We start from the raw sequence: 27,065 nt of genomic DNA, 5'->3' as shown, positions 1-27,065 counted from the left end.
TGCAGGGAGAAGCCACGTTTATTTATGGCTAATCTTCACATACAGCTACCATGATTCTCCAGGGTTAATTCAGTGGTGGCCTTGATGCCGAGCCGTCCTGGGGTTCACGAGGTCAAGGCTAAGCTTCCAGTTAAGGTGATATGGTTATCGAGTTAGTATCAGTGAAGTCGCTGAAGAGGCTAAAAGCAGTCTGACCTCCTAAGGGCACCTGAAGTGTCGCAGACTGCAGCCTCAGTACCTAAGTGCGCGTGGGGACTGCCACGGTCAGCAGGGGGATCTGGGGCGGGGCGGGGCGGGGCGGGGGGGGGGCAGCCCGCCCGGGAATCCTGCGCCCGGGGCTGGGTCGGGGTGCCGGCGCGGGGGAGGCGCAGCCGGGCCGTGGAGTGCGGAGGGCGGCGAGCGGTGCGGAGGGCGGCGGTGCAGCGGCCTCAGGTGCGGCCCCTCAGTCGTCTTCGCCCCCACAGAGCAGCAGCAGGGCCTTCTTGTAGTCGCCAGACGTGTCCCCCTGAAACCCAGAAGCTCTCCGTTACCCCCACGGCTCCCAGGCCCCCCAGGAGTGAAAACCAAGAACGGCCGGCAGGAAGGCCTGTGCATGTGGCTTCTCTCCCCCGTGGGCAATCTCTCCCCCACGGTCGCTCGGGGGACACCAGGCGGGAGTCTCCTGCCGACCTGACTGCGGCCTCACTCCCCGGGTCCGCCCCTCGAAGGCGCACGCAGCTCTGCCCTCTGGCGTCCCAGGGGACAGGGAACCTTCCACAACTGCGCTCACGCCCAGCGTCGTGGATAAGCGCCAGCGCGATCCCACAGCACCACCCAGCGGGTGTCTGGCCAAGCCGGGCGGTGGGGGCACCGCCTGGCTGCACGGCCTCGCCGCCAAGACCGCGTGGGGCGCCTGCGCACCGGTGTGCGCGCCAGACTGATGCCCACGCCAGAGCGCGTGGGTGGGCTCGCGGGCCCTTCTGCCCGGCCACACCACACGCGGGAAGTCAAAAGCTAGCACAGCCGTGGGGCTGATGGCCACAGCGCCCACGTTCCTCTTTATCACAAAGGGGAGGGGGGGCGGGGGAGCGGGGCCAGGGGAGCGAAGACGGAACGGAAAGAGGGAGGAGGAGAAAGTCGAAGGGCCGCGAGCAAGCAAGTGTAACTGCCGGCCGGCCACAGCGCCCCTGCTGGCAGGACGGCAGAACTGCAGCGATGCCGCGGCCCTTCACCTGCTCGCGCTCCGAGCCAGCTGGCTCTTCCCCGGACTGGGAGTGGGGACGGGGACAGGCCCGGAGGGAAAGGACACACAGCACACACGCAGTGCTCCCCGGGAGGGGTGGGTGTGCGGGGGCGGCGGTCGCCACCGCCCCATCGCGCTGCAGCCTCTCCCTGCGCGGCTCCGCACCGCCCCCCGCCCCCCACCCCACCCCCAGCTTCAAACGGAACCTCAGAACTGCCTGCCGGCCTTCCAGGCAGAAGGTCGGGAGGGTCCTCCTCACCTTGATCATGGAGTAAAGGGAGGTGGCGAAGTTCCTCCGGAACTCCTTCCTGATGTTCAGCAGGTCGATCTCGCTCCTGGACACGATCACGCGGATGAGGGTGTGGTCGTCGGTCCCCGCGCCCTTGGAAAGGGACAAGAGGCGCACGTGGCTTGACGGCGGCGGAGCACCGCGCGCCCCAACGGGGAGGGTGACCCAGTAAAGTGGAACCGCTTAGCAGAGCGGAGCAGTCCCCCAGGCCGTCCCCTAGCACCCAGTCGCAGGCGCAGGAAGGTGATGACCGGAGAGAGAGAGTCAGAGAGGGGCCGGGAGGGGCGCACTTGCCTTCATGGCGTAGTAGAGCGTCTCGGCGAGGTAGGCCGGCACGCTGCGGATGCACTTCACTGCGGGGAGAGGGGGCGCGCGTCAGGGCCCAGCCGGTGAGAACCGGCTCAGGCCGCCTTAGACCGAAGACGCTCCGCCGCGGTGCCCTCGCGTGCGAGTGCGCAGAACCGGCGCGGGGAGGGCGCGCGGCAAGCGGGCGGAGCTCCTGTGTACAGGTCTGCCGGACGCGGGCCTGGCTGGGCCACCCTCCGAGTCCTCAGGCGCACGCGGCGGACATGTAGGGTGTAGGGGGGCAAGGGTGCAGGGGGCGTGGGGCCGAGCCCCTCGGTCCCCCAGCACCTGCCCGCTCTAGCAGCTGTGGCAGCTCTGGTGGCTCTGCTGCTGCCTCCTGCATCGCCGAGGAATCCTCAAGTCCCAGCCCAGCACAGCCCAGCACGTACGGCCAGACTAGCGAGCCTTCCACAGACCCTGGACTGTCCGCCTGTGACTGGGACCTAGTGTCCTGTCCGTGCCCTGTGACAGCCGGGACTCGCGCAGAGCGGCAGGCGGGGCGCCCCCTGCAGTGGGAACCCCCGGGGAAGCTGGCGACAGGCACCACGTCCCCCGAGCCTGTGCCCGTCTGTGGTGAGGGCTGCTCAGTCCTCCGTCTGCTGAGCTCCAGAAACTCTTACGTGAAAATTCCTCACTGTGCAGAACTAACAATCCTTCAAGGGGGACGGGGAAAATTCCCCTTCCCAATGCTTGCACAAACAGCCTGGATCAAACAGTGTGTTCTGATCCAGGGAGACGCCCACAGGCTGCGGACTCAGTGAGAGGCCCCCGTGGGTGCTGCTGCCCCGGAGCCTGCGGCTAGTGCCCCCCCCCCACACCCAGGACGAGGGCACAGCGGGCGCTCAACACCGGGAGCTGGGAGCAAGCGGCGGACAGACGTCCACGCCAAACTCCAAAGTGTGGGAACCACCACCGCTGGGCACTTACTCGCCAGCGAGACTGTCCCTGGACTGGGAGGGCCCGCGACACCACAACCAGCGGTCTCCCTCGGGCCTCCAGGTTTTCCAGGTCGTTCGGAACCTTTAGCTGAAGTGAAGTCCCAAAGCTTTTACACTGAAACACCCCATCGGACGCCGGTCCCTCCGGCTGCCGCCAAGCAGGAGGGCGGATGGCGCTGGGAGGGACCTGACCCTCACAGGACCCAGGACGACAGTGACACGCTTCTGGGAGAAAGCCCTGGTCACTGGCCCCGGCCCCGGCTCATGGCGCAGCAGCAGCACTCTCGGTGCGTGCGGCGTCAGCACGGTTCTGAGACAGCTCCTCCCGCACTCCCGCAGGGCCAGGGGAGCGGACCGGACGGACGGTCATGCATTTCCCTCATCAGAACAGACCCGGCACTGGAAATGGAGGAGTTCGCCTCCCATTGTGTTCACAAAGAAACAGGTGGCTCTTTCCAGACACAGCCTAAACGGAGGGAACGACTCTACGTAGCTCTCAACACCAGACACTCTGCATGCGTCGCACAACCACCCACCGACAGCGAGGAGGAGCTGCTCCAGATGGCCCGACGTCTCGCGGTCGATGGTCTCCTCGATCTGGAAGCCAGAGATGGTCATGTATTTGTCGAACACTGCGGAGCAGAACAGCGGCCGTTACCGAACGATCGCGAATCCCGGAGAGAAGACATCTACTCCAACCAGGCGCGGCCCCACCAAACATGAGTCTCTGATTTGGTTCCCAGCCTCACTGTGCCTCGCCCTGAACAACTGGTTACGGATGTTTTATTCCCTGATTTCTCAGCCGCTCCTTACTAGTTATACCCAAGGGGACCTGAAGCTAAATCTCCTGGAAAGGATCTGAGAAATCTTTCTCTCTCTTTACTAAAACTCATACATATGATTCGTTTACCCCTTTCTTCTTGCTGGGAAGATGGTTGCTATGTTTGGAGCTACAGCAGCCACCTTGTGACAATGAGGCACCAAACCACTAAGGACAGTGGAGCAGCCAAGAGAAAGAGCCCACGTCCTGCCAAATTAGCCGAGGAATCCTACCACAGAAAGCCCAGTTTGTTTGTTTTTTAAGACTGTATTTACTTATTTCCAGAGAAAGGAGGAGGGGGGGAGAGAAACATTGATGTGTATCAGTTACCCCTCTGCACGTCCCCTACTAGGGACCTGGCCCACATCCCACACATATGCCCTGACGGGGGATCGAACCAGCGACCTTTCAGTTCACGTGTCGGCACTCAATCCACCGAGCCGCACCAGCCAGGCAGAAAACGCAGGTTTTACAGCCACCATCAGTAGGGTTTTCTGTCACTAGCCCCCCACTCATGCCTGCCTGATATGACATGCACTGATGGCTATCAGAGATGAGGTTCTGGTCACCACCATCTAGACAGAAATGCGTCTAGGGGACCACAGCCCCGTGGTTTGCGACTGGGGGTGACAGTCCAGAAGCCGCTCCCTCCCCCTCCGACAGCACTGGGTGGACGAAGGACCTCGGGCTTTGAGAAAGCCACAACAGCAGCGAAGGGAACGGTGAGAGCTCTCAAGGCCAGGGAAAAGAAGACACACAAACCCCAGCCCATCCCGGCAGTGCCCAGCAGCAGGCGTGCTGGCTCCCGCCCTGCCCTGCACGCACCCCTGCGCAGGTGGGACACGCTCCGCGTCCCGAAGATGGTGATGAACTTCTCTTCGTCCGTGCCCCACTTGAGTTCTCCGGCCTGGAACAGCACCTGCAGGAGAGATGCCAGCCTCGGTGAGCGGCCCGCTCCTCCCCCCTCCCACCCCCAGTCCCTGGGCTCCGAGACTCACGGGGCTTCTACGCCCTGGACGCCGACCCGCCTGACCCCCCACCCGACGCCTTCCGGGTCTAAGGACCCCTGCTGTGAGACCCGGGGACTGTGTCTGGGGCTCCTCCGGGGCCCGCACGGGAGGCCGGCGGGTCCAAGCTCCACACGCAGGCAGCCCCGGCATGAGGCGGATGTCCCCAGGGCGTCTGCCGTGACGTCCAGTCTCTCGGGAGCCAGGGCGGGGCTGCAGGCAGCTGCGGGCGCCCGCCCAGGGCCAGGGAAGACACTGCCCGACAGCTGGGCTGTGGGCCCTGACGGCTGGGCCTGCGCTGCAGCTGAGCCGCCTGAGTGGTGGTGCAGCTACCACCTGCGCCACCCGACGGAAAGGGACGTCCCATGCCCTGTCCACACCGGGAAGGTGACCGGAGCACAAGCCGGCCCCACAGTCCTGCAGGGTCGCGGTGCGCGTGTGAGGGCCGTGGATGGAGGACCGTGCCCAGCACCGGCAGGCGCTTCCCACGCACTGGTCCCATACGAGTTCACGTTCCACGTGTACTTCCTTACACGGGAAAACGCATGCTTCCCTGTGCCCACGTGACTACTGAAGACACAAAGTGACATACAAACACCATCACTAAGTCGGGGCCCACGTCCTGAGACGTGGGTAACCTGTTCACACCCACGGAGGACTCTGCGACGTCTCTACACTAGCCTCTCGAGCGCTGACGTCACGGGAAGCCCACCCACGAAGCCCAGACGGAGGTGGTGCGTGGGGCTGCTCCTCGAGGCTCCGGCGGCCCCCGCCCCCTCGCGCCGCGGACCACTCAGGGTGAGCCCAGCGTGCCCAGGAGCACGGGCTGTGGCCGTGCAGACCTGCTCTTGTTTCCAGAGGATGCAAAGCAGCGTCACAGCTTTACACCCAATTTTAAATTGTGTTCCTGACAGAAACAACGAAGGACAGCGACGCTGGTCGTGGGGGCGTGCCGTGTGGAACCGGAAAGCGCTCCCCGGGGACCTGCAGGAGCTCCGGAGGATGGTGCTCCAGCGCGCTCTGCAAGCGGCCCTTCGGGTCTCACCACAGAAGTAACACGCGCCCACTGAAAAGTCCGTCACTTCAGGAAAAAAACACAGAGGAAACAGAAATGGCCACCCACGGCGACGTCGCAGAGATACGGCGTCTCCGACACAGAGAGGCCCCGGGCACCGGAACACCCAGGCGGGTGCCCCGCAGGGCACTGCCGGCCCGGGACACACTCCCTGTCGCCAACGGCCCCGGTTTCTAGAACTCCCTCCGGTGGGCACAGCAGTGAGGCCTGCTGCAGGGGGACAATCCGTGAAGAAGCCATGCTGAGCACCGTGGCCTCATCTCCGGGCGGAGCGGCGGCGTGGGGGTCGGCGTCTGCTCTAGAGCCACCGCTCGGCCGGCGTGCACGGTGGCAGTGACGGCAAAGGCACCGAAAAGCTCCCTCTCGTCTGGCTGGGCGCCAGAGAGGGGCCGGTGACCTTGGAGCCACCTGCAAGGGGCACCCTCACCCCTCCTCCCGTCCCCTCCCCATCAGGGGGCTTTGCGTGCAGCCCGAGCACGGTGGTTTGGGGAGCCCTGGTTCAGGACCAAGGGCAGAGGCTCCGGAGTCAGGCAGACGGGGCCCGTCCTGGTCTCTGAGCCCTAGAGGAGGCGCCGGTGCCCCCCTGGGCCGCGGAGCCCTCAGCTGCAGAGCAGAAGAGGGGGAACAATGGTTCCGCCTGCCACTGACGGAAACTCTGTAGCTCACGGCACCACCGGCTGCGAGGCCAGGCAACCAACCAGGGGGCTCGCTAAGCACGGCCCCTCCGCCTCCGGCTCCCCTTCCCCCCTCGAGGCCAACTGTCCCTCCGAGACAGCACCCACGGGACGCGGCAGGGGAGGAGGCCGGTCCGTGTGGCACGCACGCGGTTACAAAGCACAGCGGCTCATCCGAGGCCCGTTCCACCCCCAGGCGGCGACGCACAGGGACTCTCGGGCCGGGTTTCAGCAGGGCAGCAGGGCAGCAGGGCTTACGGGAGGGCCCTTCCGCCGTCCGCGGGCGCTGTCCCCCGGGGGGGTCCCCAGAAATCAGCCGGCCAGACGGCAAGCCCGTTTGGGGACGCCGCCGAAGGACAGGACAGGCGGAGGAGCTTCCGGGCCCTAACGATCTGCCGTCTGCTGCAGAGTAAGGCACCGACCACCCCTAAAACACTTCCGTCTTTACCCTCAGGGCAGGCCGCCCCAAGACCCGCCGCCCCCTTGGGAGCAGCAGCACCTGTGGGCGGGCGGGCGGGCAGGTGGCTGGTTGTTTTGTGGGTGCTCCACTACCCCAGAGAAGCAGCGTACCGAGGCGGAACTCACTACTCCTGTGTGACTTTTATTTTATTTCAGCTCAGCTTCGGGATAAACCATTCTGCTGGCCACATGAGAGACGTGAGAGGAGGGTACCGTGTTTTGTTGCGTGTAATGTTCTCACCCCAAGTTCTGAGGGAAAATAAGGACACGCATTACACGTGGGCATAAAGACCTCACGCCACGGCTGTACTGCTGGGCGTGACTATCCCGTGTCTGTGATGTGCACAGAGACACGGGTGCGCATGATACACGGCCACACACGGTGCTCCCCCCCCACCCCACCCCCTGACCAGGGGCCCTCCGCTCTGCGGGCCGTCCCAGATGCCGTGGCGACCGGACAGTCCTGAGGCCGCGTGAGCACGGGTTTGTTTGTCACCGGTCGGTCACGGCACGGCCACCGCCCCTCGGTCCCACTCACCTGCGCGTCCTGCTCCACCTGCGCCTCGTCGATGACCGTGTCGGGGTCTCTGTTGGCCTGGAAGACAGAACGCGCCCCGTCACCGACCTCCGGGAGCACCGCCGCGCAGACGCCACGCGACTGCCCCCGACGGCCGCACGGACAAAGCCTTTTGCTCTGGAACAACGTGCGTTTACCAAGACCGTGTCCGTCCTCACAACAGTTCGCGCTGTCGCCCAGCACTCACTGGCCAACACCGGCCCGCCCGTCTTCACCTTAGGGTCTAGACGTGAAGAGGGCAGTGATATCCCCAAACGCCGCTAAGCGTCCGCTGGTGAGAGCGCTGGCCAGATCTTCCGGAACACCGGCACACAAGGACACCGGGCGGCCAGAAGGGTCAAGCGCCAGACGCGATGAAAGTCATTTCGGGTGAGTTTACTGAGGCTTCTGACGTTTTCACCAAAACACGCACCCCGCCCCCCCGTACCTGCAGCAGCACCACCAGCATCCTCTGGTAGTGGCCCGAGGTGTCCCCCACCACGTCATCCTCCAGGCTGGAGCCGTACTCTGCAACAGAGGGACAAGTGACATTGAGCTTGCTCACGGCTCCCTCCCCCAAGAGAGCCCTCCCGCCCCATTGGCCACCGGGCGGACAGACGAGGGGGAACACCGGGCCGGCGCGCCTGCTCTCTGCACTGCACCCGGCGCTCCGACGGCCGCAGGCAGCTGCGCATGAACAAAGCCCAGCTTCCCCGGAGCAGGGGAAGCCCAAGCTCAAGCCCAAGCTCAAGCCCAAGCCCGAGCCGTGACTCGGCCACTCAGAGATGCTCTCGGCCGCGGTGCTTGTGAGTCTGAGGACATGGGAGGCCTAGGGAGCCCCCGCGATACCATCGACCCCAAAGCCGAGCCTGGCCCTGCTTCCCCTCAGTGGCCTGCATTGCTCCTAAGGTCTCACGTCCTCTGACACCGCGGTTCTCCCCCTCTTTCAGCTGCTTCCGTTAGTAACGGGCACTAACTACTAAAACCCTGCAGCGCAGCAAAAAACATGTATTTTGCCAGCATCACACAAAAAAATGCATACAGTTTTGACTCATTCACACAAGACGGCTATTGCTGTGCTGGCTGGTGTCACTTTCTAATGGACAGCTCAGGGACAAGGGGTCGTGCCCCGGAGTGGACAGCCAGCTGCGGCAGGTTCTAAACATTCTTTCGGCGCGCGGGCTGAATCTGCTGCCCTCATGGCCTGAGTTTCCTTTCTGTGGGCATGGCCTTTCCTTCCACGTTTATAAAAAGACCTTTTTCCTCTGCCGCAAACACACTTAACTCCGAGAGAGAGCAGTGACATTTTTAAATGTGTCCCTTCCCACCGCGATTCCCAGCTACAGACTAAGGGGGCTCGGGCGCCGCCAGCCCGCCCAGCCCAGCCCGCCCCGTCCCGCCGGCCCCCGGACGGCCAGCCCCGGGGACGGCACTCCCCGCTCCGGGGCGCTAACAGGCCTCGCCGCGCGGCTCAGCAGAGAAGGGGTAAAAGCCGGGAGCTTCTACTGAAAAGGCCCCAGAGAGTGCTGTGATTAAGTCAGTCAGCTGCCCAGTGCGGGCCTCCACGCCCCCTCGGAACCCATGGTGCCGTTGAATCAAGTGCGACTTCTCCCCAGCCGCTCGTGCAACCTTCCGCCGCAGCCTGGCCGCGCTGCCTCAGTTTACCCCCTCCCCCAGGGACGGGCACACTTCCCCGCACAGCCAGGTTCTGCTCCCTGGATACGCTCTCTGCAGGCCGGTCTCCAGGACGCCGCAGACGGCGGGGGACTGAAAACACCCTCCTCCCTCCCCGACCCCAAACGCGCCCGGTGTGGACGCCCTGCTCAGCCCCCGCTGCGCCCGCAGCCTCCCCCCGGCACCCACGGCCACGACTGAGCGGGTTCTTGCACTGCATGTTTCTGGGGTCTGAGTCCGGTGTGAGGGTCGCCACCCTGGTGCCCTTTGCCAGGCCGTGCCACCCCTAAGCAGACAGCAAACGCCCGAGGACCGGACTGCACAGGGTGCGTCCCCTGAGTGGTTCAGGACGGCCATGCGGCTGAGTGGGGACCCCAGCAGGCACGGTGCCCCCGGGACACCCCGCCCGTCGCTGGCGGCACCCGGGCTCACCCCTCAGGCTCAGAAAGGGTGTCCGGCCGTGACACCAAACGCAGCTCCCAGGCGGCCACAGGTGGCGGCCACACGCACCTCCCTCTGCCTCCCGGCTGGGCCCCGTCCAGCCACGAAGACAGACAGGGCTGGAGGAGAGGGCTGGGCACAGGCCCACTCTCCCCCTCCCCCACCCCTCCCCCGGCCCCCCGAGCCCACGCCTGCCGCCCGGGCACCGCGGGCCTGCCCTCGCTCCAGTGGGCGCCAGGGAAACTCAGGGGGAACCCGGTACCTTCTTCGTAAACCTTCTTGATGGCCGCCAGCTCTCTGGGCGTCCTGGAGGCAATGATCTCCGTCAGCACCTTCTCGTTCGTGCCGGCGCCCTGGGTGGGGGTTTCACAGGAAAAAACGTGTCAGTGAGGCCAAAAAGAAAGTGGTTTTCCCAGAACAGACGGTACCCCCGCTGCAGAAGTACATAGAGAGTAACCAACGTAACATTCACTTCCAGGTACAGTGAGTTCCGCTGGTGACCAAAACAAGAAATAGCCAATTAATTCTCTGCACCCCTTTCTGTCTAATGAGAAACAATGTTTCCGTAAGCGTGCATATATAGACATAAGGGACTATACAAATTTGTGATTTTATCTGTTTACTTCTAGACAGTTTAAAAGTGAAACATTTCGATGACCCGGGACGTGACAAAAAGGCTGAACTAGGAACAATGTAACCTTTGCAGGGATTCACGCGGAGGAGCCTCGTAAACAACCTGAATCTCCGAACCCGAGTCCCGCCCTGCACTAGGTCCTCCGTGGGGCAGAGACAGGCCCGGCCCAGGGGCTGCAGGGGCCGCAGGGGCCGCTCAGCGATTGTGCATTGAACTGGGACTTGCCCTTCTGGGTTCTAAAAAATAACCTCAGTCAGTTTCCCGTTTCCTGATTGCCAAAGTCACGCCGACACCGATACACTAGGAGACACAAGCGACCATGCAGCCGGACTGGGTTTTAAAAGACAGGATGTTCAAGCATTAGTCTCCTCCTCGTGTGTCTGTTTCTCGAGCAAACATCAAGCACTTGGAAGACCTAGATTTCTGCTCCGGCAGAAGCCCCGCCACTGCTAACACTTGAGAAGCGCTGTGCAGAGATGCCCTTTTCCGATGACCTCCGATTGGGCTTGTTCCAACATGGCCATTACTGGAGGGGGGGGGAGGTGAGCGCAGAGTGGCTCCCAGCTCGGGCCCTCCCGCTCCCGCTCCCAGAAGGCTCCCTGAGGGCCCCCCAGCCCCCCCACCACCGGGTGTCCTTGCTGCTCAGTCCCCTTCCGTTCTCCTTGAGACTCAAAGCAGTTCCCACCCCCTCAGTCCAAAGGAATGTCACAGGGTGCTGGTGTTGATACAATGTATCCGGCACCGGTCAAGGGAAGCCCAGCAGTTTACCTGCTACACTGAAACTGTAACAACTTGACCCGCTACTTCTCGGAAAGCGTTTACACCTCCCTCTCTGAAAATGCTGTGAAGCTTTATTTTTTTAACCCATAATGATTAATGGTGTGATTGTTACCCCATCAGCCAAGTCTCTGTTTTAAAAGATAAAATACCTAATCTGTAATGTTTTAAAGACAGGCGTGAAAATAAAAGATAAAAGGCTATAAAAATTACTGAAAATGTAAAGAGCCCCTATTATTGAGTTAACTGCATGATCAGGATTAAATGACATGCTTGTGATTTTCTCTTTTTCTTTTTCTTTTTTTTTTGTAGTTATTCCTTATGAATTAGCACCTGAGGAGCACTGGGCCTATGATACAGGCTGCACAGCAGCTTGGGACTAAACGAGGCCCTCGGCCCCGAGGCTGTAAAGTGTTGTGGAAGCAAGCCTTGGGATGGACGGGAGAGCAGCGGCCTGCCAGTGCCGTACACAGTGTGTTATGTTCAGAGCGTGGCTTGCAGCCAGCACCCGGAAGTGTGTCCTAGGCAAGGTGCTTAACCGCCTTTGTGAACACCGTCCTCACTCACTGTGAGCCTTCAGCAAACATCAGAGCAACATGAGATAGATTTTCAGGAAGTCCTTCTCCTATTTCCTTGTTCCAAGAAAAGCAAAGCACAGCCTACGGGTGGAAAGCAGCAGGGAAGGGAGGAACCTATTATATCAGCTGCCTTTACACAGTTCTTGAGCACGCCCATAACCACATTGCCCTGGCTGACGTTTCGGTGTCAGGACCTCTTGCCGAGTGCAGGCTGGGAGGCAGCAGCTACCTTGCAGGGAGGAGAGGGAAAGGGGCCAGGGGAAGTTTGTTTTGGTCCAGTAAGTCTCTGGTTGAAGGCACAGTAGGAGAAAGGGGAGAGAGAGGCCCTGGAGAGGAAGTGGCAGGGGTGGGCAGTGCAGACTAAGGTAAAGAGAGAAAAACCCCCCATTCCGGTAGGAGGAGGGGGGGGCGCAGGGAAAAGGAGGACCCGAGGCCTCTGTCGTAGGCACGAAAGCGAGAGGAGTGGGGAGGAGTGGTCGGCGAGGGGCTGAGAGAAGCCGCCATCCTGGTCTGGCACAGGTGCAGTATCCCAGGGCACAAAGGAGGTGCCAGGAAGCAGCAGGCCAGACCCAAGCAACGCCCCACGGCAAAGCTGGGCGGGCGCTCAGCACCAGACGTCAGGGCCTCCCACCCCCACCCCGCCCCACCCTGAGAACTTAGTCAGGGCCGCTGGGTGCCTGCACGGAGCCCGGCGTAGCAAGAAGTGCCCCAGAGAAGCGAGCCGCAGGAGACGCAGTCAGTGGAACGGATTCCCCAAAGAGGCACCTTCAGCACAGGTGGGGGAGGAAGGTGGAGGTACGTGCCCGCGTGCAGGCCCCGAGAGCGCAGCATCACGAGGCAGGCCGGGAGGGAGGGGAGGAGGCAGAAACTGAGCCCGGGGGAAGGAGAGGGCAGGAGAGGGTGGGGGGTGTGCCTGGGGGAGGGGGCAGCGGGAGCGAGGGGTCCCGAAGAGAGAAGGGGGCGAGACAGTGGGACAGTCTTGGCCTCTGTGCCTGGGGGAGGAAGGCTTGGTCGGACGGGATTTTCTCTCTCTCTCTCTCCTCGCTGCCTCCCCGGTTCTGTGCGCCGAGGAACCCCGGCAGGGCTAATCCCACCGTGCCTGACATAAAAAGAGGACCAGGTGGTCCCCGACACAGAGCGGGGCCGCGCCACCCGGGGCCGCGCCGGGCCGGCCCGCCGGCCCCCCCGTCACCTTCAGCGCGTGCTTCAGCTCGTAGGCGTCGTACAGCCAGGAGGGCTTCATCAGCGCCACGATCAGCTTCTCGAACTTCCCGGTCAGCTCCGACTTCAGGTCGTCCAGGAGGTCCTGCCGCACAGGAGACACCCGGGGTCAGCGGGCAGAACCCTCCAGAGGCTCTCCCCGCGTGGGAGCAGGGCTGCCGCTCTGAGGAATTCTGCGCGGGGCCGCGGCCGAGGATGGGGTGGGGGGGCCCGCGAGGGAAGGACACCCACCCACCCCACCAGGGAAAGCCAAGTCACGCGCGTGTCCAAGGTCACGGTTACCAGGGGACGTTTTCCTTACTTCAGGAGTTAAAAAATGGAGGAGTACTTTCAAAGCATGCTAAAAAGTATCTATTTTTTTAAAAATACTGCCCTGAGAAGCATGAGAATTCCGGCCCCAAAAAATCATAGATGCATTTCCACGAAGGGCAGAGTCTGGCCCCTCCCACCCCACCAGGGTCGGCTTCCCCTCCTGCGAGGAGACCCCGCTCCTGAGGGCAGAGGCCGCGGGGGTCGGGGGGAGGGGTGGGGGGGACCACTGGCCTCCCATCATCACACAGGAGCAGGTTTCTCACCCACCCCAGCGCCAGTGCCACACGGACTTTTTTTTTTTTTGCTTTGGGTTTGTTTCTCCATGAAACAACGAATGAAAATTTCCAGAATATCGAAAGGACGTCTAAGTGTTTCGTGTTAAGCCCTCATCCATTTAGTAACAAATTTAATGTCCACTTCGGATTGTAAACCAGGTGAGAGCGTTTAAATGCATGACATAAAAACTCATTCCTCAAAGTCCCGCTCCCGGAGCATAAACCGAGGCTGTGCCCGCCTCACAACAAAACAGTGTGACCGAGGCTGGCAGCCCGGAACAGACACCGGAACAGCCCTGGGGAGGCTCAGAGGAGGGGCTGCCCCTGCGAGCACCACCCGAGGAGAAGCAGCTGTGCGCCCACCGCCGCGGACCGTCACGCAACTGGAAGCACAACAGAAGGAGCAGGAACGCGGGGCCCGTGCAGTACGTGTGGTCTGCCCCGAGGCGCGAGGCCCCAGGACCCCGCTGAAGCCCGCCCCGCCGGCGGGGCGCCCGGGGGAGGCCAGCCTTACCCGGCCGAACAGCGTCTTGAAGGCGGCCGTGATCTCCTGGCGCTGTGCATTGCTGCGGGCGGTCAGCAGGGTCAGGATGGTCTCCTCGTCGGTGCCTGCGAGGGAGGGTCCCCAGTCACCTGAGGGCGCCCAGCCGCCCCTCTCCCCAGGGCCTCTGCAGCCGCGCACTGTCCGCGCACTGTCCGCGCCTCCCCCGGAAGGCAGGCTGCGCTGCGTGGCTGATTAAACTAGAAAACTTACCGCACGGTTTACACCAGGGGTATCAGCCGACACATCCCACCCCCACCCCGGCTGTGCGGTGAAGGAGGGGGAAACAGCCCTGACTTTCAAAAACCGGGTGCACCAGCTTGTTCTTGGGGTGCGACAAAGAGCCGCCCGGACCACGGCCGTCCACAGCCCCGGAGTGCCGGGGGCTGAGCGAGGACGCAGAGCCGGCCCGCTCTCCAAATTTGGGGAACAAATTTGGGGAAACAACCACAGGCACACGCGGCCCCCAGGAGCTAGGGCAGCATGTGCCAGGGCCTGGGGCGTCTGGGGTTCAGTGGGGGGTCAAAGGGGCGTCCCGGAGTGACAGGAGGTGGAGGGGCTTGGGGAAAGCGGCACGGAGAAGGCAGCACCCGCCTTGAAGGATGGAAGGACGGGACAGACGGACAGACGGTCACATGAGGAGGAAGAGCAGGGACCCAGCAGGGTGCTGTCTAAGAGGTCACGGTGTTGGGGGGGCGGACAGGACCGGGCGGGCTGGAGCGCCTCAGACACCCTGCCAGGCCCAAGGCCGCCGCTGGCCGGCTCGGCGAGGGGGAGCGCTTCTCACCGGGGGGCGGCCATCTGGGGAAGGGGGTCCCACCCACGGGCCCTGGTGCAGGGGCCTAGGGACGGATCCGTGTGCCCGGGGACCCTCATGCGGAGAGGTTCCTGAGGGTCTGGAAGGCGGGGGCGGGGCAGAGCGGACCGGCTCGGGACGTGCGGGGCTCGGGGCAGCGGGACGGGCGTGGGCGCACACAGGGAAGGGCTGCGGAGTGCCGGCCCCCCAGAGCGTCCACTCCTGTCCTCCGCCACGTGCCACCAACCCCGACACTGACCGCCACCGATGGCCAGGCCTGTCACTCGGTCATAGCTCGGGGCCCCTTCTCTCTCTCTGCACAGCCCAAGACACTCTCCGGTGAGTCCCCCCTGCCCATCAGCAACTTCGTGTTTGGGAAAGCCAATGCCCCGCTGTCCCCCAGGACCCCGAGGGGGCGGGCTTACCCAGGCCCTTCATGGCCTTCCGGAGCGCCTCAGCGTCCGCCCGCTCGTCGAACCCGGGGAAGTCGGTCACGGTGCCTCTGAGAACCTGCGGCAGGAGACAGCAGCGTCACTCACGGCGAGGCCGACGCGGCGGTGACATTGCTCACAGCAAGGCTGAACCGGCAAACCACGTCAAACCACGTCCACGGAGACAGCGAGCCACCACCCCCCATCGCGTCCAGCCTGGCCCCCACTGGCCAGCCCATCCGCTCTGTGCAGCCGCCGATCTGAAGTGGGCCAAGACCCTGTGGGTCGGCAGCACCAACCCCGGGAGCCCTCGGGACCCACCGGGCCTGTGTGGGGCAGGCGTGGCCCTGGGGTGAGCCCCCAGCCCCTGCTGCCGCCCCCCCGGAGCCCCCGCCCCTCTGGTCGGGGAGCGGGCGGCGAGGACCTGGCCCGGGCAGGCCACGCTCAGCGCACTCTGTCACACGACTGTGCCCCGGCCCTGCTTCTGAGCACTTCGAGGGGACTTTAAGACGCCCTGACGAAGCCGGGAAGGCTCTCGGGAACACCGGTGCCAGGGAAACCGGGCGGCTGAGGACCGGCGACCGCAGACGGCCCGGCACCGTTACGGGGGCGGCAGCGCGGGCGGGGACCCGCTGGGGTCCGAGAGGGCGGCCCGTGGGAGCGGGCACGGGCTGACACGCGGCTGCCCCTGCCCAGTGGGACCCCCTCAGGCCTCCGTGCAGACCCGCCAGGGTCACCACAAAAGGGGGCAGTCCGCACGAGCCCTCGTAGGGGGTGGGGACTCGGGCCTGGCGATGGTTTAGGTCACGGGTACCTGCTCCTTCTCTCACTCAGCGGCCACTTTTCATCGCCTCCCACGCGCCACGCACTGTGCCGACCACGAGGGAAACATCGGGGTGGGTACAGCCGAGAGCACGCAGCGGCCGTGGGAGCAGAGGGAGCAGGTGCGGGGCGGCCCAGAGGTCTCTCCGGGGGGATTGGGGGGCGGGGGGGGGGGGGCATGAGCACCAGGGGAAGGGCTGAGGTGGGAAGCCTGGGAAGAAACCGGAAAAACTTCCCCAAACCGTGCGGGGAGCTGCCTGTGGCGCTGGCAGGCAGGCAGCCAGGCAGGCTGGGGAGGGGAGAGCTCAGAGGCATAAAACCACGGAAGGACGCAACGACCCGGCGAAGGGGCAGGTATTTCGCCAGCCCGGGGGGGTCGGGTGGGGGCTGCAGAGCGGGCTGGGAGGTGCCCGCCGTCCTGTCCTCGAGGGCGGCCCTTCGGGACGTGGGACTGGGGAGTTCCGCAGGCGTGTCCCCTGGGCCGCAGCGGCGGAGTCGGGAAGATGGGCCCTGCCGGTGACGGGCGACAGGGAGGCTGCATGGACACTGCCACCGGAGGAGGCGGGGAGGGGCCCTCGGGGCCGGGAGCGGCTGCGGTGGAAAGGAAAGGCCAGGCCCAGGCCCGGGCAGGAGGCAGTTCGGACCCTCGATGACCCCCAGCAGGCTGTGAGGCCCCCTGGGCGGGCACTGGGGCCGGGGGCGGAGCCCGTCACCAGGCAGAAATGAGGGAAGGTGGGGCAGCAGCCAGAGCCAGAGGAGAAGGGCACCTGCGGTCGGAGGGCGGTGAGCACCTGCCCATGAGCACAGCGGGGCGATGAGAAGCACCGGGCCCCTCCCCCCACACTGCCTGCGGGCCGTCCCCGGGGAGCCCCACCATGCAGGGGGGAGCCCCGCGGTGCAGGGGGGACACTCCCTGGCCAGCAAGGTCTGGCGGATCACCGAGTGACCAGACCAGGGCGGAGCTGAGCTGGGACAGGGGTCCTGACCTCAATGCCACACGGCCTCCCAGAAACAAAAAGAAAACCCAAGAAGATGATGGATGGAAGCGGAAGAGAAGCTGATCTAGAAGGGAAGGAAGGAAGGAAGGAAGGGAGGGAGGGAGGGAGGGAGGAAGGGCTGTCCAAACACACAGGAGGTCAGGGAGGGGTCAGATGACCGGACAGGGCCCCGGGAGAGAGGTTGGTGCCTGGGGGGGTGGGGGGGACAGCCCGACTAAGGACACTGAGCAGTGACCTGAGGCAGAGCATCTCTGGGGGCTCCCATTTCACAAACGATGGTTCATGAAAACAGTGTTAAAAACACACACTGGATCCAGTTTGCAGGCTGCGGAGGAGCCACAGAGGGAGAAGCTCAACGAGGGGCAGGGTGGGCGACAGAGCAGACAGCAGAGATTTACGTCCCCAAACAAGAGGTGCGGGACCCCTGAGGGGAAGGGACCCCGGGGGGAGGTGGGAGGGAGAGCGGCATCCCCGGAACCTCGGCCGCCAGCCCTGAAGGGGACCGGGCTGCTGGTGGTGTTTCCGAGGCTTTCCAGCAGCGGGGCCACATCTGCCACATTCCACAGGACCGGAGTCACCGCCCAGGCCGGCAAAGGCCCGCAGTGGTTTTGGGGACAGACGTGACTCACAGGCATGAGTCAGAGGGCAGAGCCCTGGGGTGGGCGTCCGGTCCAAACCCCGTCCCGCCCACACAGAGCGGCCTGCCCGGCGCACCCGTGACTCGCCCTGACTCAGCCAGAGGGCTTCCCCTCCTTCCTGTGGTCCCCGCGGCTGCGTCTGCGACGTCACTCAGCCCCTCGTCCCCCAGGGGCCTCCAGCTGCTCCAGATGCCGACCCTCCGCTGCCCCCTGCGGCCTCGCAAGGGCATCACACGCAGGCTCAGACAGTGCCCGGCCGAACACGCAATCCCCTTCCAGTGCCACCTTCAGGATTACCCACGTTCCTGGTGGCCCTCTGGGTTTGTTTTCTTGCTCCAAATGAAAAAGTCCTTTACCTTCGAAGACCAGGTGTGCCAAACTAACATGGAGAAACTTAAACCCAAAAGCAAGTGAAGGGTTGCTTTTTTATACATGGAATTTAAAGACACAGAGAGGCTGGATCAAAAAAAAAAAAACAAACAAAAAAAAACAACCTTAAAGACAGGTCTTAGGGGCATTCATTTAAAAAAAAAAAAAAAAAGCCCAGCTGACAACGTGTTTGTGAAGCTTCAGAATAGTGCCCAGGCTGTGTGAACCAAATTTACTCAGGAACGGATCTGCGACGCAAGAACACAGTGACACGCCCACCGTGTTGAACTCCCCAGGTACCACCAGAGGAAGGGCCCCCATGCCCACTGCTGACCCCCCGCCCAGGGCTCCACTGCGAGGGGAGGGGGGGAGGCTCCCCAATGCCAGGGACCCCTCGGGGCTTGCAAGGCAGCCTCGCCATGCGGGACCTAGTGCTTTCTAAGCCTCCAAAGCGAGGACAAGAGGCCGTGGGTGACCGATAACCCCACCTAAGACCCTGGTGTAGGGAGGTGGGGACTGGTCACTGCATGGAGACTGGACTCAAGGTGAGCGGCGTGAAGAGATGCAGCCACACTCACCCCCTCTGCGGGGGTGACCCTCCCCTCACACTCACTCACATCCACCCTGCTGGTCTGCACTGGGCCTGCGTAAAGGCCCACGGCCCAGGGATTCCAAACCAACCAAAACATTTCTAATCCGACAGTGCCCGGTTTAACTGCACCCCCGGGAGGTAACTCCAATATTCATGAAGTTTCTGGCAAAAAATTATGTAGTCTGGTATTGCCTTTACAACATTCCTGCTGCCCTGAATCTATTAACTCTTTATAATTAGCCGTATAAATGAAACTAAATTCAGACGGTCCCAATATAATTGTTTAAAGTTTCATTATGTTTAAGGGAATAAAGCTATAAAAGTCTTAAACCGAAGGAAAATGCGTTAAATGGATCGTTCACCTAAGACATACGGCCAAATCTCGGTTTCCCCAAACCGGGAGTGCAGAATGCCCCAGCAAAGCACTTAAGTAGGACACATGAGTCTGTCTAGGAAAAAAAGTTGGCTCCCGCTACCCGGTGAGACGGGCGCCCGCGGGAGTGAGCCGGGGCCCCGAGCTACGGACAGAGAGAAACACGGGCATGGAAGATGCTCACGCCCATGGAGAGTGACCGCTGCGGATGGCTACATTTCAGCGGCTCCATGAGTGAGGCATTAATTTTTAATAACACGACTGAGTCTGCCAAAAGTGCACCTCTAGGACTCAGGCACTGATGCCGTGAGTCTACAGATGGCCACAGAGCAGGGATCCCCGGTCCCTGGTCCCCACACCCACAGGTCAACCAGAGGTGAGAGGTGACGCCGTAGACCCTAGGGCAATTGAAACTGGACACCGAAGCTTCCCTCCAAGCACACAGGGGTCCGGAGGAAACTGCAGACTGCAGACGGGACAAGTGCGATCCCATCATGTGGGCTTTCTGCACACCATGTGAGTACAGGCAAAATAACCCGTCTTAATATTAAATATTTTAACAATATGCTGTACTTGAAGAGCTGCCAAGGATGACTCATCACAAAGCCAGCGCAAATTCAACGCCACATCTTGAACAGTACTTGTAACTTTCATGGTAACTAAAAACCGTGGCTTTGATTTGAAAACAGTCCTGGTGTGCGCCCTGGCTGGTGTGGCTCAGTGGATTGAGTGCCGACCTTCAAAGCAAAGGGTCACGGGTTCCATTCCCAGTCAGGGCACATGCCTGGGTTGTGGGTCAGGTCCCCAGTAGGGGGTGCTCAGGAGGCAACCACACACTGATGTTTCTCTACCTTTCTCCTTCTCTTCCCCTCTCTCTAAAAATAAATAAATAAAATCTTAATAAAAAAAAAAGGAAGGAAAACAGTCCGGTGTGCTACTGTGATAGAAATCACACACATAATCATCTCATACAAGACCCCCTTCTCCCTCATCAGGTGTCTCTAAGGGCCTTGACCCTGATTTCACTCTTTGAAGTTGGTTGTTCACGGCCACAACTGGAAAGCTGGGCCCACGGATGCTCTCTGGGGCACAGCGTCTACATAATTAAAAGGAACTGATTGAAAACCGTCAGGCATCACCGGGTACACGTCGTACAAGAGGTAGATCCGAGAAACGGCCCAATGAGCAAGGACAGAGAGAATTATTCTCTGGGGCTTGCCAAGTCGCCCTTCCATCGCCGCACCCGCGGATCAAGACGGGGAAAGTAACTCTGGGGAAAGTCAACCCCCCGAACGGATCCTTTACTCGGGGAAGGACCGAAACCCCGGGTTCCACTGGGAGTAACGTGAGAACTGGCTCATTGTCATACTCCTTAGGTGCACGGGGGAAGTCAGAAAGCGGCCCTGTGCGAGTTTAGTGGAGCTGCCGACTCATCGTAACCCTCCCATTTTCTCTTGGAAAAGACCACGGAACCCCATGCCATTTAGGTAAGCCCATCTGATTTAGAGAGAGAAGGAGAACTCTGAGAAAAGGCAGTGTGGGCATGGAACACACTTGTTTAAACAATGACCTGAACTCGGACAAGCCATTTAGATTGACAAGATCCGTAAAGCAAGTTGTTGGGGTTTTTTTTTTTTTGGGGGGGGGGGTGTTGAGCAGTGGTACTTTTCATGCACAAAAGACCCTACGACATGGTCAAGGTCTAAAGACCGGCACGTCTACCAGACGATTTTCTTTCCTACATGTGTGATCAACGTGGAGGACGGCCAGGAAAGCCAGTATTATAAGCCACCCAGTTCTGACACAGAACCAAGACAAATTCGACTCAGAACCGGCTCCGCGAGTCCATTACTTAAGGAAAGCAGATCTTCTGTTTAATGTTTTGCATGAAAAAAAAAAAAAACCAACCCTCAGAGCCGACCCAAGGAACAGTTCCCTTCAGTACAACGTGGTTGAGCAACCGGGAGAAGCCGCGGCGCTGGCAGGCCGGCCGGCCGGGAACGGGCCAACGCCCACCCGTAGTATCAGAACACCCGGGACTTGGCGGACAGAAACCAAGGGGGCCGGGGTGGGTGGGTGGGGGGGGGAAATGCCTTCGCCTCACATGACCGAGCTGCTCGCGCTCTGGTTCTAATTTTAGCGAGTCTTCGGGTTTGGGGAGGGCCCCTTCTCCGGGATCTGGGCGAAAGGCAGAGCGCTAAAGCCCCGCCACGTCACCGGCAGGCGAGGCGCCGCCGGAGCAGGTCGGGGGCGCGCGGCGGGAGGGAGTCGGGACTGGGAGAGGCGCCGCGAGCCAGGCGCGCATTCCCGGGGGCGGGTTCTCTTTACTCCAAACTTCGCTGGCTTTCGGGCAGATTCTAGGAGTCCCCTGACGCGGGTGACGAAGTTGGTAAACGCTGGGGCGCTGCGCGGGCGCGCGGCCTTACCTGTGCCATGGCGACTGCTCAGGTCCGGGAAAGGGGTGCGGCCTGCAAGACAAGGGGCAGCGCTGGAGCCGGGACGGACCCCTGGGCCGCGGGGCTGGGACCCGCCCTCCCCACCGCTGGGGACCGAGAGGGGACCGAGACCGCTCCCGGCCCGGAGCCGCCCGCGGGGCACCCTTCCCGGGCCAGGGCGCACTCACCAGACAGAGAGACAGAGCCTGCGGGCGAGCAGCGGAGTGGAGCGCAGCGCGCGGACCAGGCAGGGATGCAGCGGGAGGGCTCCGACGGCTGCTCCGGGCAACGGAAACACCCAGGGCCACCTGCCCCGCCCAGTCCCCCCCCCACCCCTGCCGGCTTCAGTGCGCCTGCGTGGGGCACCGCCCGTCCCGGCGGGGCAGGCGGGTGGGGCGGGGCTGTGGCTGCTGCGGTGGGACCCGAGAGGGCGCCGCTCCCCGAAGGCCGGCGGGACAGGCGCGGGGCGCTGTCCTGGACCTTCTGCCCGCTAGTATGCAGCCGTGCGTGGGTGTCTTTTGGCGGGAACAGGCAGTCACTATGCCAAGGACAACTTCGACCTTGGGATAGAGAAGATTTGAGGGCATTTCCCAATTTCTTTTTAAGTTTTGGGTCGTCTTTGTTTCCCAAAGTGTCCATGGCTAGGACGTCCCAGGTGGCCCTGGGCGCTGGGTGGCACAGGCGGGAAACTCCCAAACCTCTGCCTGGTGTCGGTTTCCATCTTCAAAATCGGCCTGCAGCTGTGATGTGACTCGGGGTTGATTGCTGCCCTGCCTGGATGCAACTTAAAATGCAAATGTAGGAGAGAGAGAGCGCATTTGCAGGAGGTTGTGCTGGGCGGGGGCAACAAGGCAAAGCTAGAAAGAAGGGCCCCTCACAGACTCCCAGGTGCTGGGGCGGCGGGGGAGGGGGCGCGGTGGGGGTGGCCAGGGCGGCCTCCAGGCCACTGGACAGAAGTCTGCAGCGCTAGAGGCCGCAGCGGGATGGTCTGGGCTACAGCAGCTCCTGCGGAGATTCAGGATAAGACGAAAGAATCTAGTCCCCTTCGGGGAATAAAGTGGAGGTTTTGTCAAGAATGGAGAGCTGGTGTGGTTCTTTGTCTGGAACTTCTAGACACCAGAGCATAAGCCGGACCAGGCCCTGGCCAAGTCCCAGCGGGCCGGGCGGCAAAACTGACCAGCACGGGGGGGTCTGCTCTGTGCACCCACCCTCCGAGTCTAGTCCTCGCTGCCTGTTCGCTCCCTCTGCTCCCTCCGGGCCCCTCCCACCCAGCCCAGCCCCCTGCCCCTCTGTTTCCCGTGGGGAAGTCCCAGCGGGGACCCTGGGAGGCCCCAGGCCTTCAGCAGGCCCCCCTTCCCGGCCTGGCCCCTTAGATTTAAGTGGTCACAGCGCCTGTAGGGGCAGTGGGTCCCCGCTCGTCTCAGAACCTCATCCTGTGCCGGCAGTGCCCCCCCCCACACACGGGGGCAGGTGACCCTCCCCTCCCTGGGAGCCAAGCGCCCACCAGCAACTGACAGCAGAGACCACTCCGGTGTTTAGCTGGAGACGTGCCCTCACTGTTTTCATTCAAAACAGCGTGTGTACCCCGAGAACCAGAAACCCTGCCCAGCAGGAGCCTGGAACGCAGGTCTGGGGCAAACAGTTAGGTGGAAGGTCCTCCCGGGAATCCTGCCGGCGGCGGTGTTTTAGGTGGGCGAAGCTCCCTGGGGCTGGGAGGGAAAGGAAGCCAGGGCAGTCCTCTCCGCCTGCTGGTGGGAGGGCCGCCACGGCCTCCGGCCCACCGGCACCGGCCTCCGGCCCACCGGCACCAGCCTCCGGCCCACCGCCACGGCCCCCACCCCCAGCATTCCGCCCGGCTCGAGTGGCCCTCTCTGAGCATTCTGAGTGGGAGCCCGGTGGATGACCGCACCCACTGTGGTATGGGGTGGGGGTGGGGGTATTTTTAACAGCGGTTGCTGTTCACTGAATGGGCTGCTGTTCACTGAATGACGGCTGATCTTCAGAAGGGTGGGGACAAGGTGACACACCAGGTACTCGGAAAACTCAGCAGAGTGCTGTGCCGGAGGTGGGGTGGGGGCTCAGGTGGGTGGGCGCTCAGGCGGGTGGGTGCTCAGGTGGATGTTCTGCATCCCACAGAGCTCGCCCCTCGGGTGCGCCCAGTGTTGCTGTGTGGTCTTCCCAGGGTGCAGCCTTGGGCTGTGACTTGATTTTTCCCTAATTTGGGGTGGTGCTGAGGAGGAGACTCACTTGTTGAATGCCCAGAAATAACAGGAAGACTGGTTTCAATTTCTACCCCCTCACCCTCCGTGCGGCCGAGTCAGCCCCCGCCCCCCTCCCACTCAGGAAGCAAAGGCACCCCTGCACCCCCAGGGCTGCAAGCCGCGGGCCCCCCCCCCGGGCCCCGCCCCGCCCACCGCAAGGGAGGTGGTGGGCTCCAAGAACCCGCCCGGGTCCTGGCCTGGCCCCCTCTGCCCACCGGCCGCCTCGCCTCCCCTCTCCCCAGTGTGCCCGCATGGTGTGTGAGGACGGTGGTGCCCTGGGCGGCAGTCAGTAGAGGTTCGTGCTGTCTCAGTCAGGAAGTGCGTGATGCCCAAGTCAGGTCGTGTTTCCCGGCTGGAAGGACGGCTGCCTCTCTTCCCAGGGCAAAAGGTGGGGGTGGTCCGGAGTGCCAACCAGAGGGGCTTTCCCATCGCACAGGTGAGGCAAGGTGTCTCCCAGTGTTTCCCCAGAACCACCCCGAGACAGCGCGCCTCGGCCCCTGAGCCACGATGACCCCGCCGGTGCGTAGCACAAGCAGCCCCCCCCGCCCCGCTCCAGCGGGACGTGGGTGGGAAACCACACGTTCGGTTGTCCTGGCCCCCCACACACCTCCGTTCAGGGCTCTCCACGCGCGCAGGGAGGCCAGGTGGCCAGGGCGGAGGGCGCGGGCACGCAGGGCCCAGGAGCCCCACGGGGGCAGAGGAGGAGGGGGCTGGGCACGGAAGGCAGAAGAAAGGGGGGAGAACCTTGTCAGGGCCTCACGGTTGCGAGCCGGGGCCCCACGGGACGGGCAGACAGACAGGGCCGCTGCACACCAGGGCCGGGGAGGGCTGGGGTCCCTCGGAATGACTAACGGGACAGGGGTTAGGCGCCGGCGCAGCAGCCCCGGGGCCCGGCGCGCAGCGGGGAAGGCGGGGGACGAGAGCAGGCCGGCCCAGAGGCCCGAGGGCGTCGTCTCGCGGGAGGAAACTACCCTGGAAAGAGCTCAAGCTGCGACCGGTCACGCACGGACACTGCGCTGCCCACCAAGGCTCCGGGCCCTGCTGCCGCCCTTTCCCGGGGGCGAGGCCCAGACCCGCCGGAGCGGGGTGCAGGGCCTTCACTGTCTCCCCCGGCACACACACACACACACACACACACACACGTCACACACGGTCCTTTCCTAGGCAAATGCCGCTCCACCGCCCGGCCCACCCGCAGGCCCCCAGCTCCAGGCTGTCGCTCGGATGTCCTCCCCCCCCCAAGTCCTCCCCAGCTGGCCCCCAGCCCCAGGCTGGGCGAGGGGCCTCTGCGGGTCCCCAGAACCAAGCACCTTCCCCTCTGCGAGCCTTGCCTGCGTGTGTTGTGACTGCCGGTGGATTCTCTTTTCAACGTGAAACATTTTAGACTACAGAAAAGTGAAAAAGGTGTCTTGTTCCCGATGAAGTCTTCTCACAGTGAATACCTCATTAAGGAAACGGATTTTAAACTAAAGAAATAAAGTGCTGCAGACAGAATAGTATTACTGTAACCGGAAAAGACACCGGCGTTCGGGCTGCCTGTCACTACCAAACCCAATAAGCAATGACAGAGATTGAATCTTTTATGGGCGCTTTATTCAGATGGCCAAGAAGATGGAGGGTTCATACCCCAACAAACCACTTTCCCCTTTCTTTCCCGGCCAGATCTTTTTATAAGGGGGGTGGGGGAGGACAAGCAAGGTGCGGTGAGGGCTTTGAGGTTCAGCAGTTGTCACATTCCTGTCCTGGGCCGTAAGCTGCTCCAAGGGGGAGGGGTGGTCGCCTGCTTCTTCCTGGTACGGGTGTCTCCAGGCAGTAATCTCCAGCCAGTGCCCCAGGAGGTCGGCTGCTTCTCCCAGGCGCCAGGATGGGCCTTATCTGTAGTTTCTGAAACGAAAGCTTAACATACACATTACTGGCTAGATTTATGGCTATTTACCTTAAGCTAAAATTTTCGAAGTCTTAAGTCCCCTGTCATTACCATTATTGTTTCTCATGGATCTTAGTTATTTATGTGTCTAATAAAAAACAACATACGTAGCATTGCTTGGTATGTTTCAAATTTCACATAATTAGTGACATACTACATATACATACACACATATGTATACTGTAGCAATTCTCTCACCCCACGTTGTGTTTTGATATTGTATTAATGAAGAAATTAAGACCACAAAGAACAAATCATAAAAAAAACTAACACATTTGGCTACATTAAAATAACAACTTGGAATGATAAAATGTTACACAAATGAAGTTACAATACACGCGGCGACTGGAATTACATGTTAATTCCTTCAAAGGTATTGAAGTTCCTAATCTTAAAAGACAAGCTTTTCTAACACATTTGCAATTGAAGAAGTCTCTCGTCTCACGTGGTCCCACTATTCATTCCTGTTCTCCAGAAGTACATTTTCTCAACTTTTTTTTAAGATTTTATTTATTTATTTTTAGAGAGGGAAGGGGGAGAGAGAGAGAAAGAGAGAGAAACATCAGTGTGCGGTTGCTGGGGGCCGTGGCCTGCAACCCAGGCATGTGCCCTGACTGGGAATTGAACCTGCAACGCTTTGGTTTCCAACCTGAGCTCCATCCACTGAGCTACGCCAGCCAGGGCTCTCAACGTTTTAAACTACGTTTTTTTCCTGGAATTGGGCTCCATGTGTTCAGGTGACATTTTTGTCCCCGAGGCCAGCGTCTGCCGACACCACGCCGGGGAACCACTTAGGAGCTCTCTCCACAGCCCCCCCGGCTCCTCGTCCCCCCGGGTTTCGGCGGTTCTCACCCCTGCCTGGGCAACGTGGACAGTGTCACGGCCGAGTACCTAACCACTCGCGGAGCAGCCGTGTTCACTTGATGCCCTCCGACCGCCCCTTCCTCCAGGACTGGTGCCCCCGGTGGTCCCCGCTACCGCGCTGCTCTCGCAGCCCCTGTGGCTGAGGCGGCCAGCGAGCCAGGGCAGGGAGGGACGCTCAGGCAGACAGCTGGACCCGCGGGCCCAGGACGTTGCAGCTGGGTGCAGAAGGTCACCTCCCCGAGATAACATCCAGGCCTCGGTGCGCGTCAGCCCAGGCCCAGAGAAGCCGCAAAACCGGGCGGTGACGTCAGGACCCGGGCGCCAGCCAATCAGCGGAGACCACGACCTCGAAAGGGCACACCAGGAGCCCCGTGTGCATTCCGTGGACACAGGACTCCGCCCCCAAGGTCCCTGCCTGCGGCGAGAGAGGGGAGCCTGAGGACCAAGGACCCAGGGACACACCCTCCCTTCCTGGAGCAGCCCGGCCGTCCCCCCCCCCCCCCCCCCAAGTTCCGCCCTCTGTTCTTCCCCCACAGGCGCGCCTCCCCTGCGCTCTCAGGGACCCCAAGACTGGCACCCAGGGGAGCAGTGGGCAGTGCATCTCAGGACAACCCCTCCCCGTGCCTGTCCCTGAAGCCCCTGTCTCTCTGACGCCCCCTGAGCTCAGGCAGCTGGGCCTGGGCCCTCCCGCTGCGTCCTGTGCTCCGAGCCCGCCCTCGTC

At 62.2% G+C, this 27,065-nt stretch overlaps 1 protein-coding gene across 1 annotated transcript; it reads right to left on the bottom strand.

Moving 5' to 3' along the window:
* Positions 1–21,634, bottom strand: ANXA5 (annexin A5). The gene is made up of 13 exons (XM_045831302.1): positions 21,481–21,634; positions 21,284–21,325; positions 15,060–15,144; positions 13,812–13,906; positions 12,682–12,795; positions 9,763–9,853; positions 7,834–7,913; positions 7,368–7,424; positions 4,440–4,533; positions 3,331–3,426; positions 1,806–1,864; positions 1,482–1,604; positions 1–505 (listed from the first exon to the last, which is right to left on the bottom strand). The coding sequence occupies exons 2-13, from the start codon at positions 21,290–21,292 to the stop codon at positions 443–445; spliced, it is 966 nt and encodes a 321-aa protein (XP_045687258.1). The 5' UTR covers positions 21,293–21,325; positions 21,481–21,634; the 3' UTR covers positions 1–442.
* Positions 21,635–27,065: the final 5,431 nt, after the last annotated feature.

This window comes from Phyllostomus hastatus, unplaced genomic scaffold, assembly GCF_019186645.2.
Source record: "Phyllostomus hastatus isolate PE091 unplaced genomic scaffold, TTU_PhHast_1.1 phas_contig_159, whole genome shotgun sequence".
Lineage (NCBI taxonomy): Eukaryota > Metazoa > Chordata > Mammalia > Chiroptera > Phyllostomidae > Phyllostomus > Phyllostomus hastatus.
Note: the sequence above shows the minus strand (reverse complement) of the source record. Positions and strands in the feature narration are given on the sequence as shown.

Bases quoted from the DNA above. Each gene is read 5' to 3' on its own strand.
- ANXA5 (XM_045831302.1), bottom strand. The intron at 4,534-7,367 runs GTGAGTGGGACC...TCTCTCCTGCAG, and splicing joins AGGTGGAGCAGGACGCGCAG to GTGCTGTTCCAGGCCGGAGA. The intron at 506-1,481 runs GTGAGGAGGACC...TCTGGGTTTCAG, and splicing joins CCCTTTACTCCATGATCAAG to GGGGACACGTCTGGCGACTA.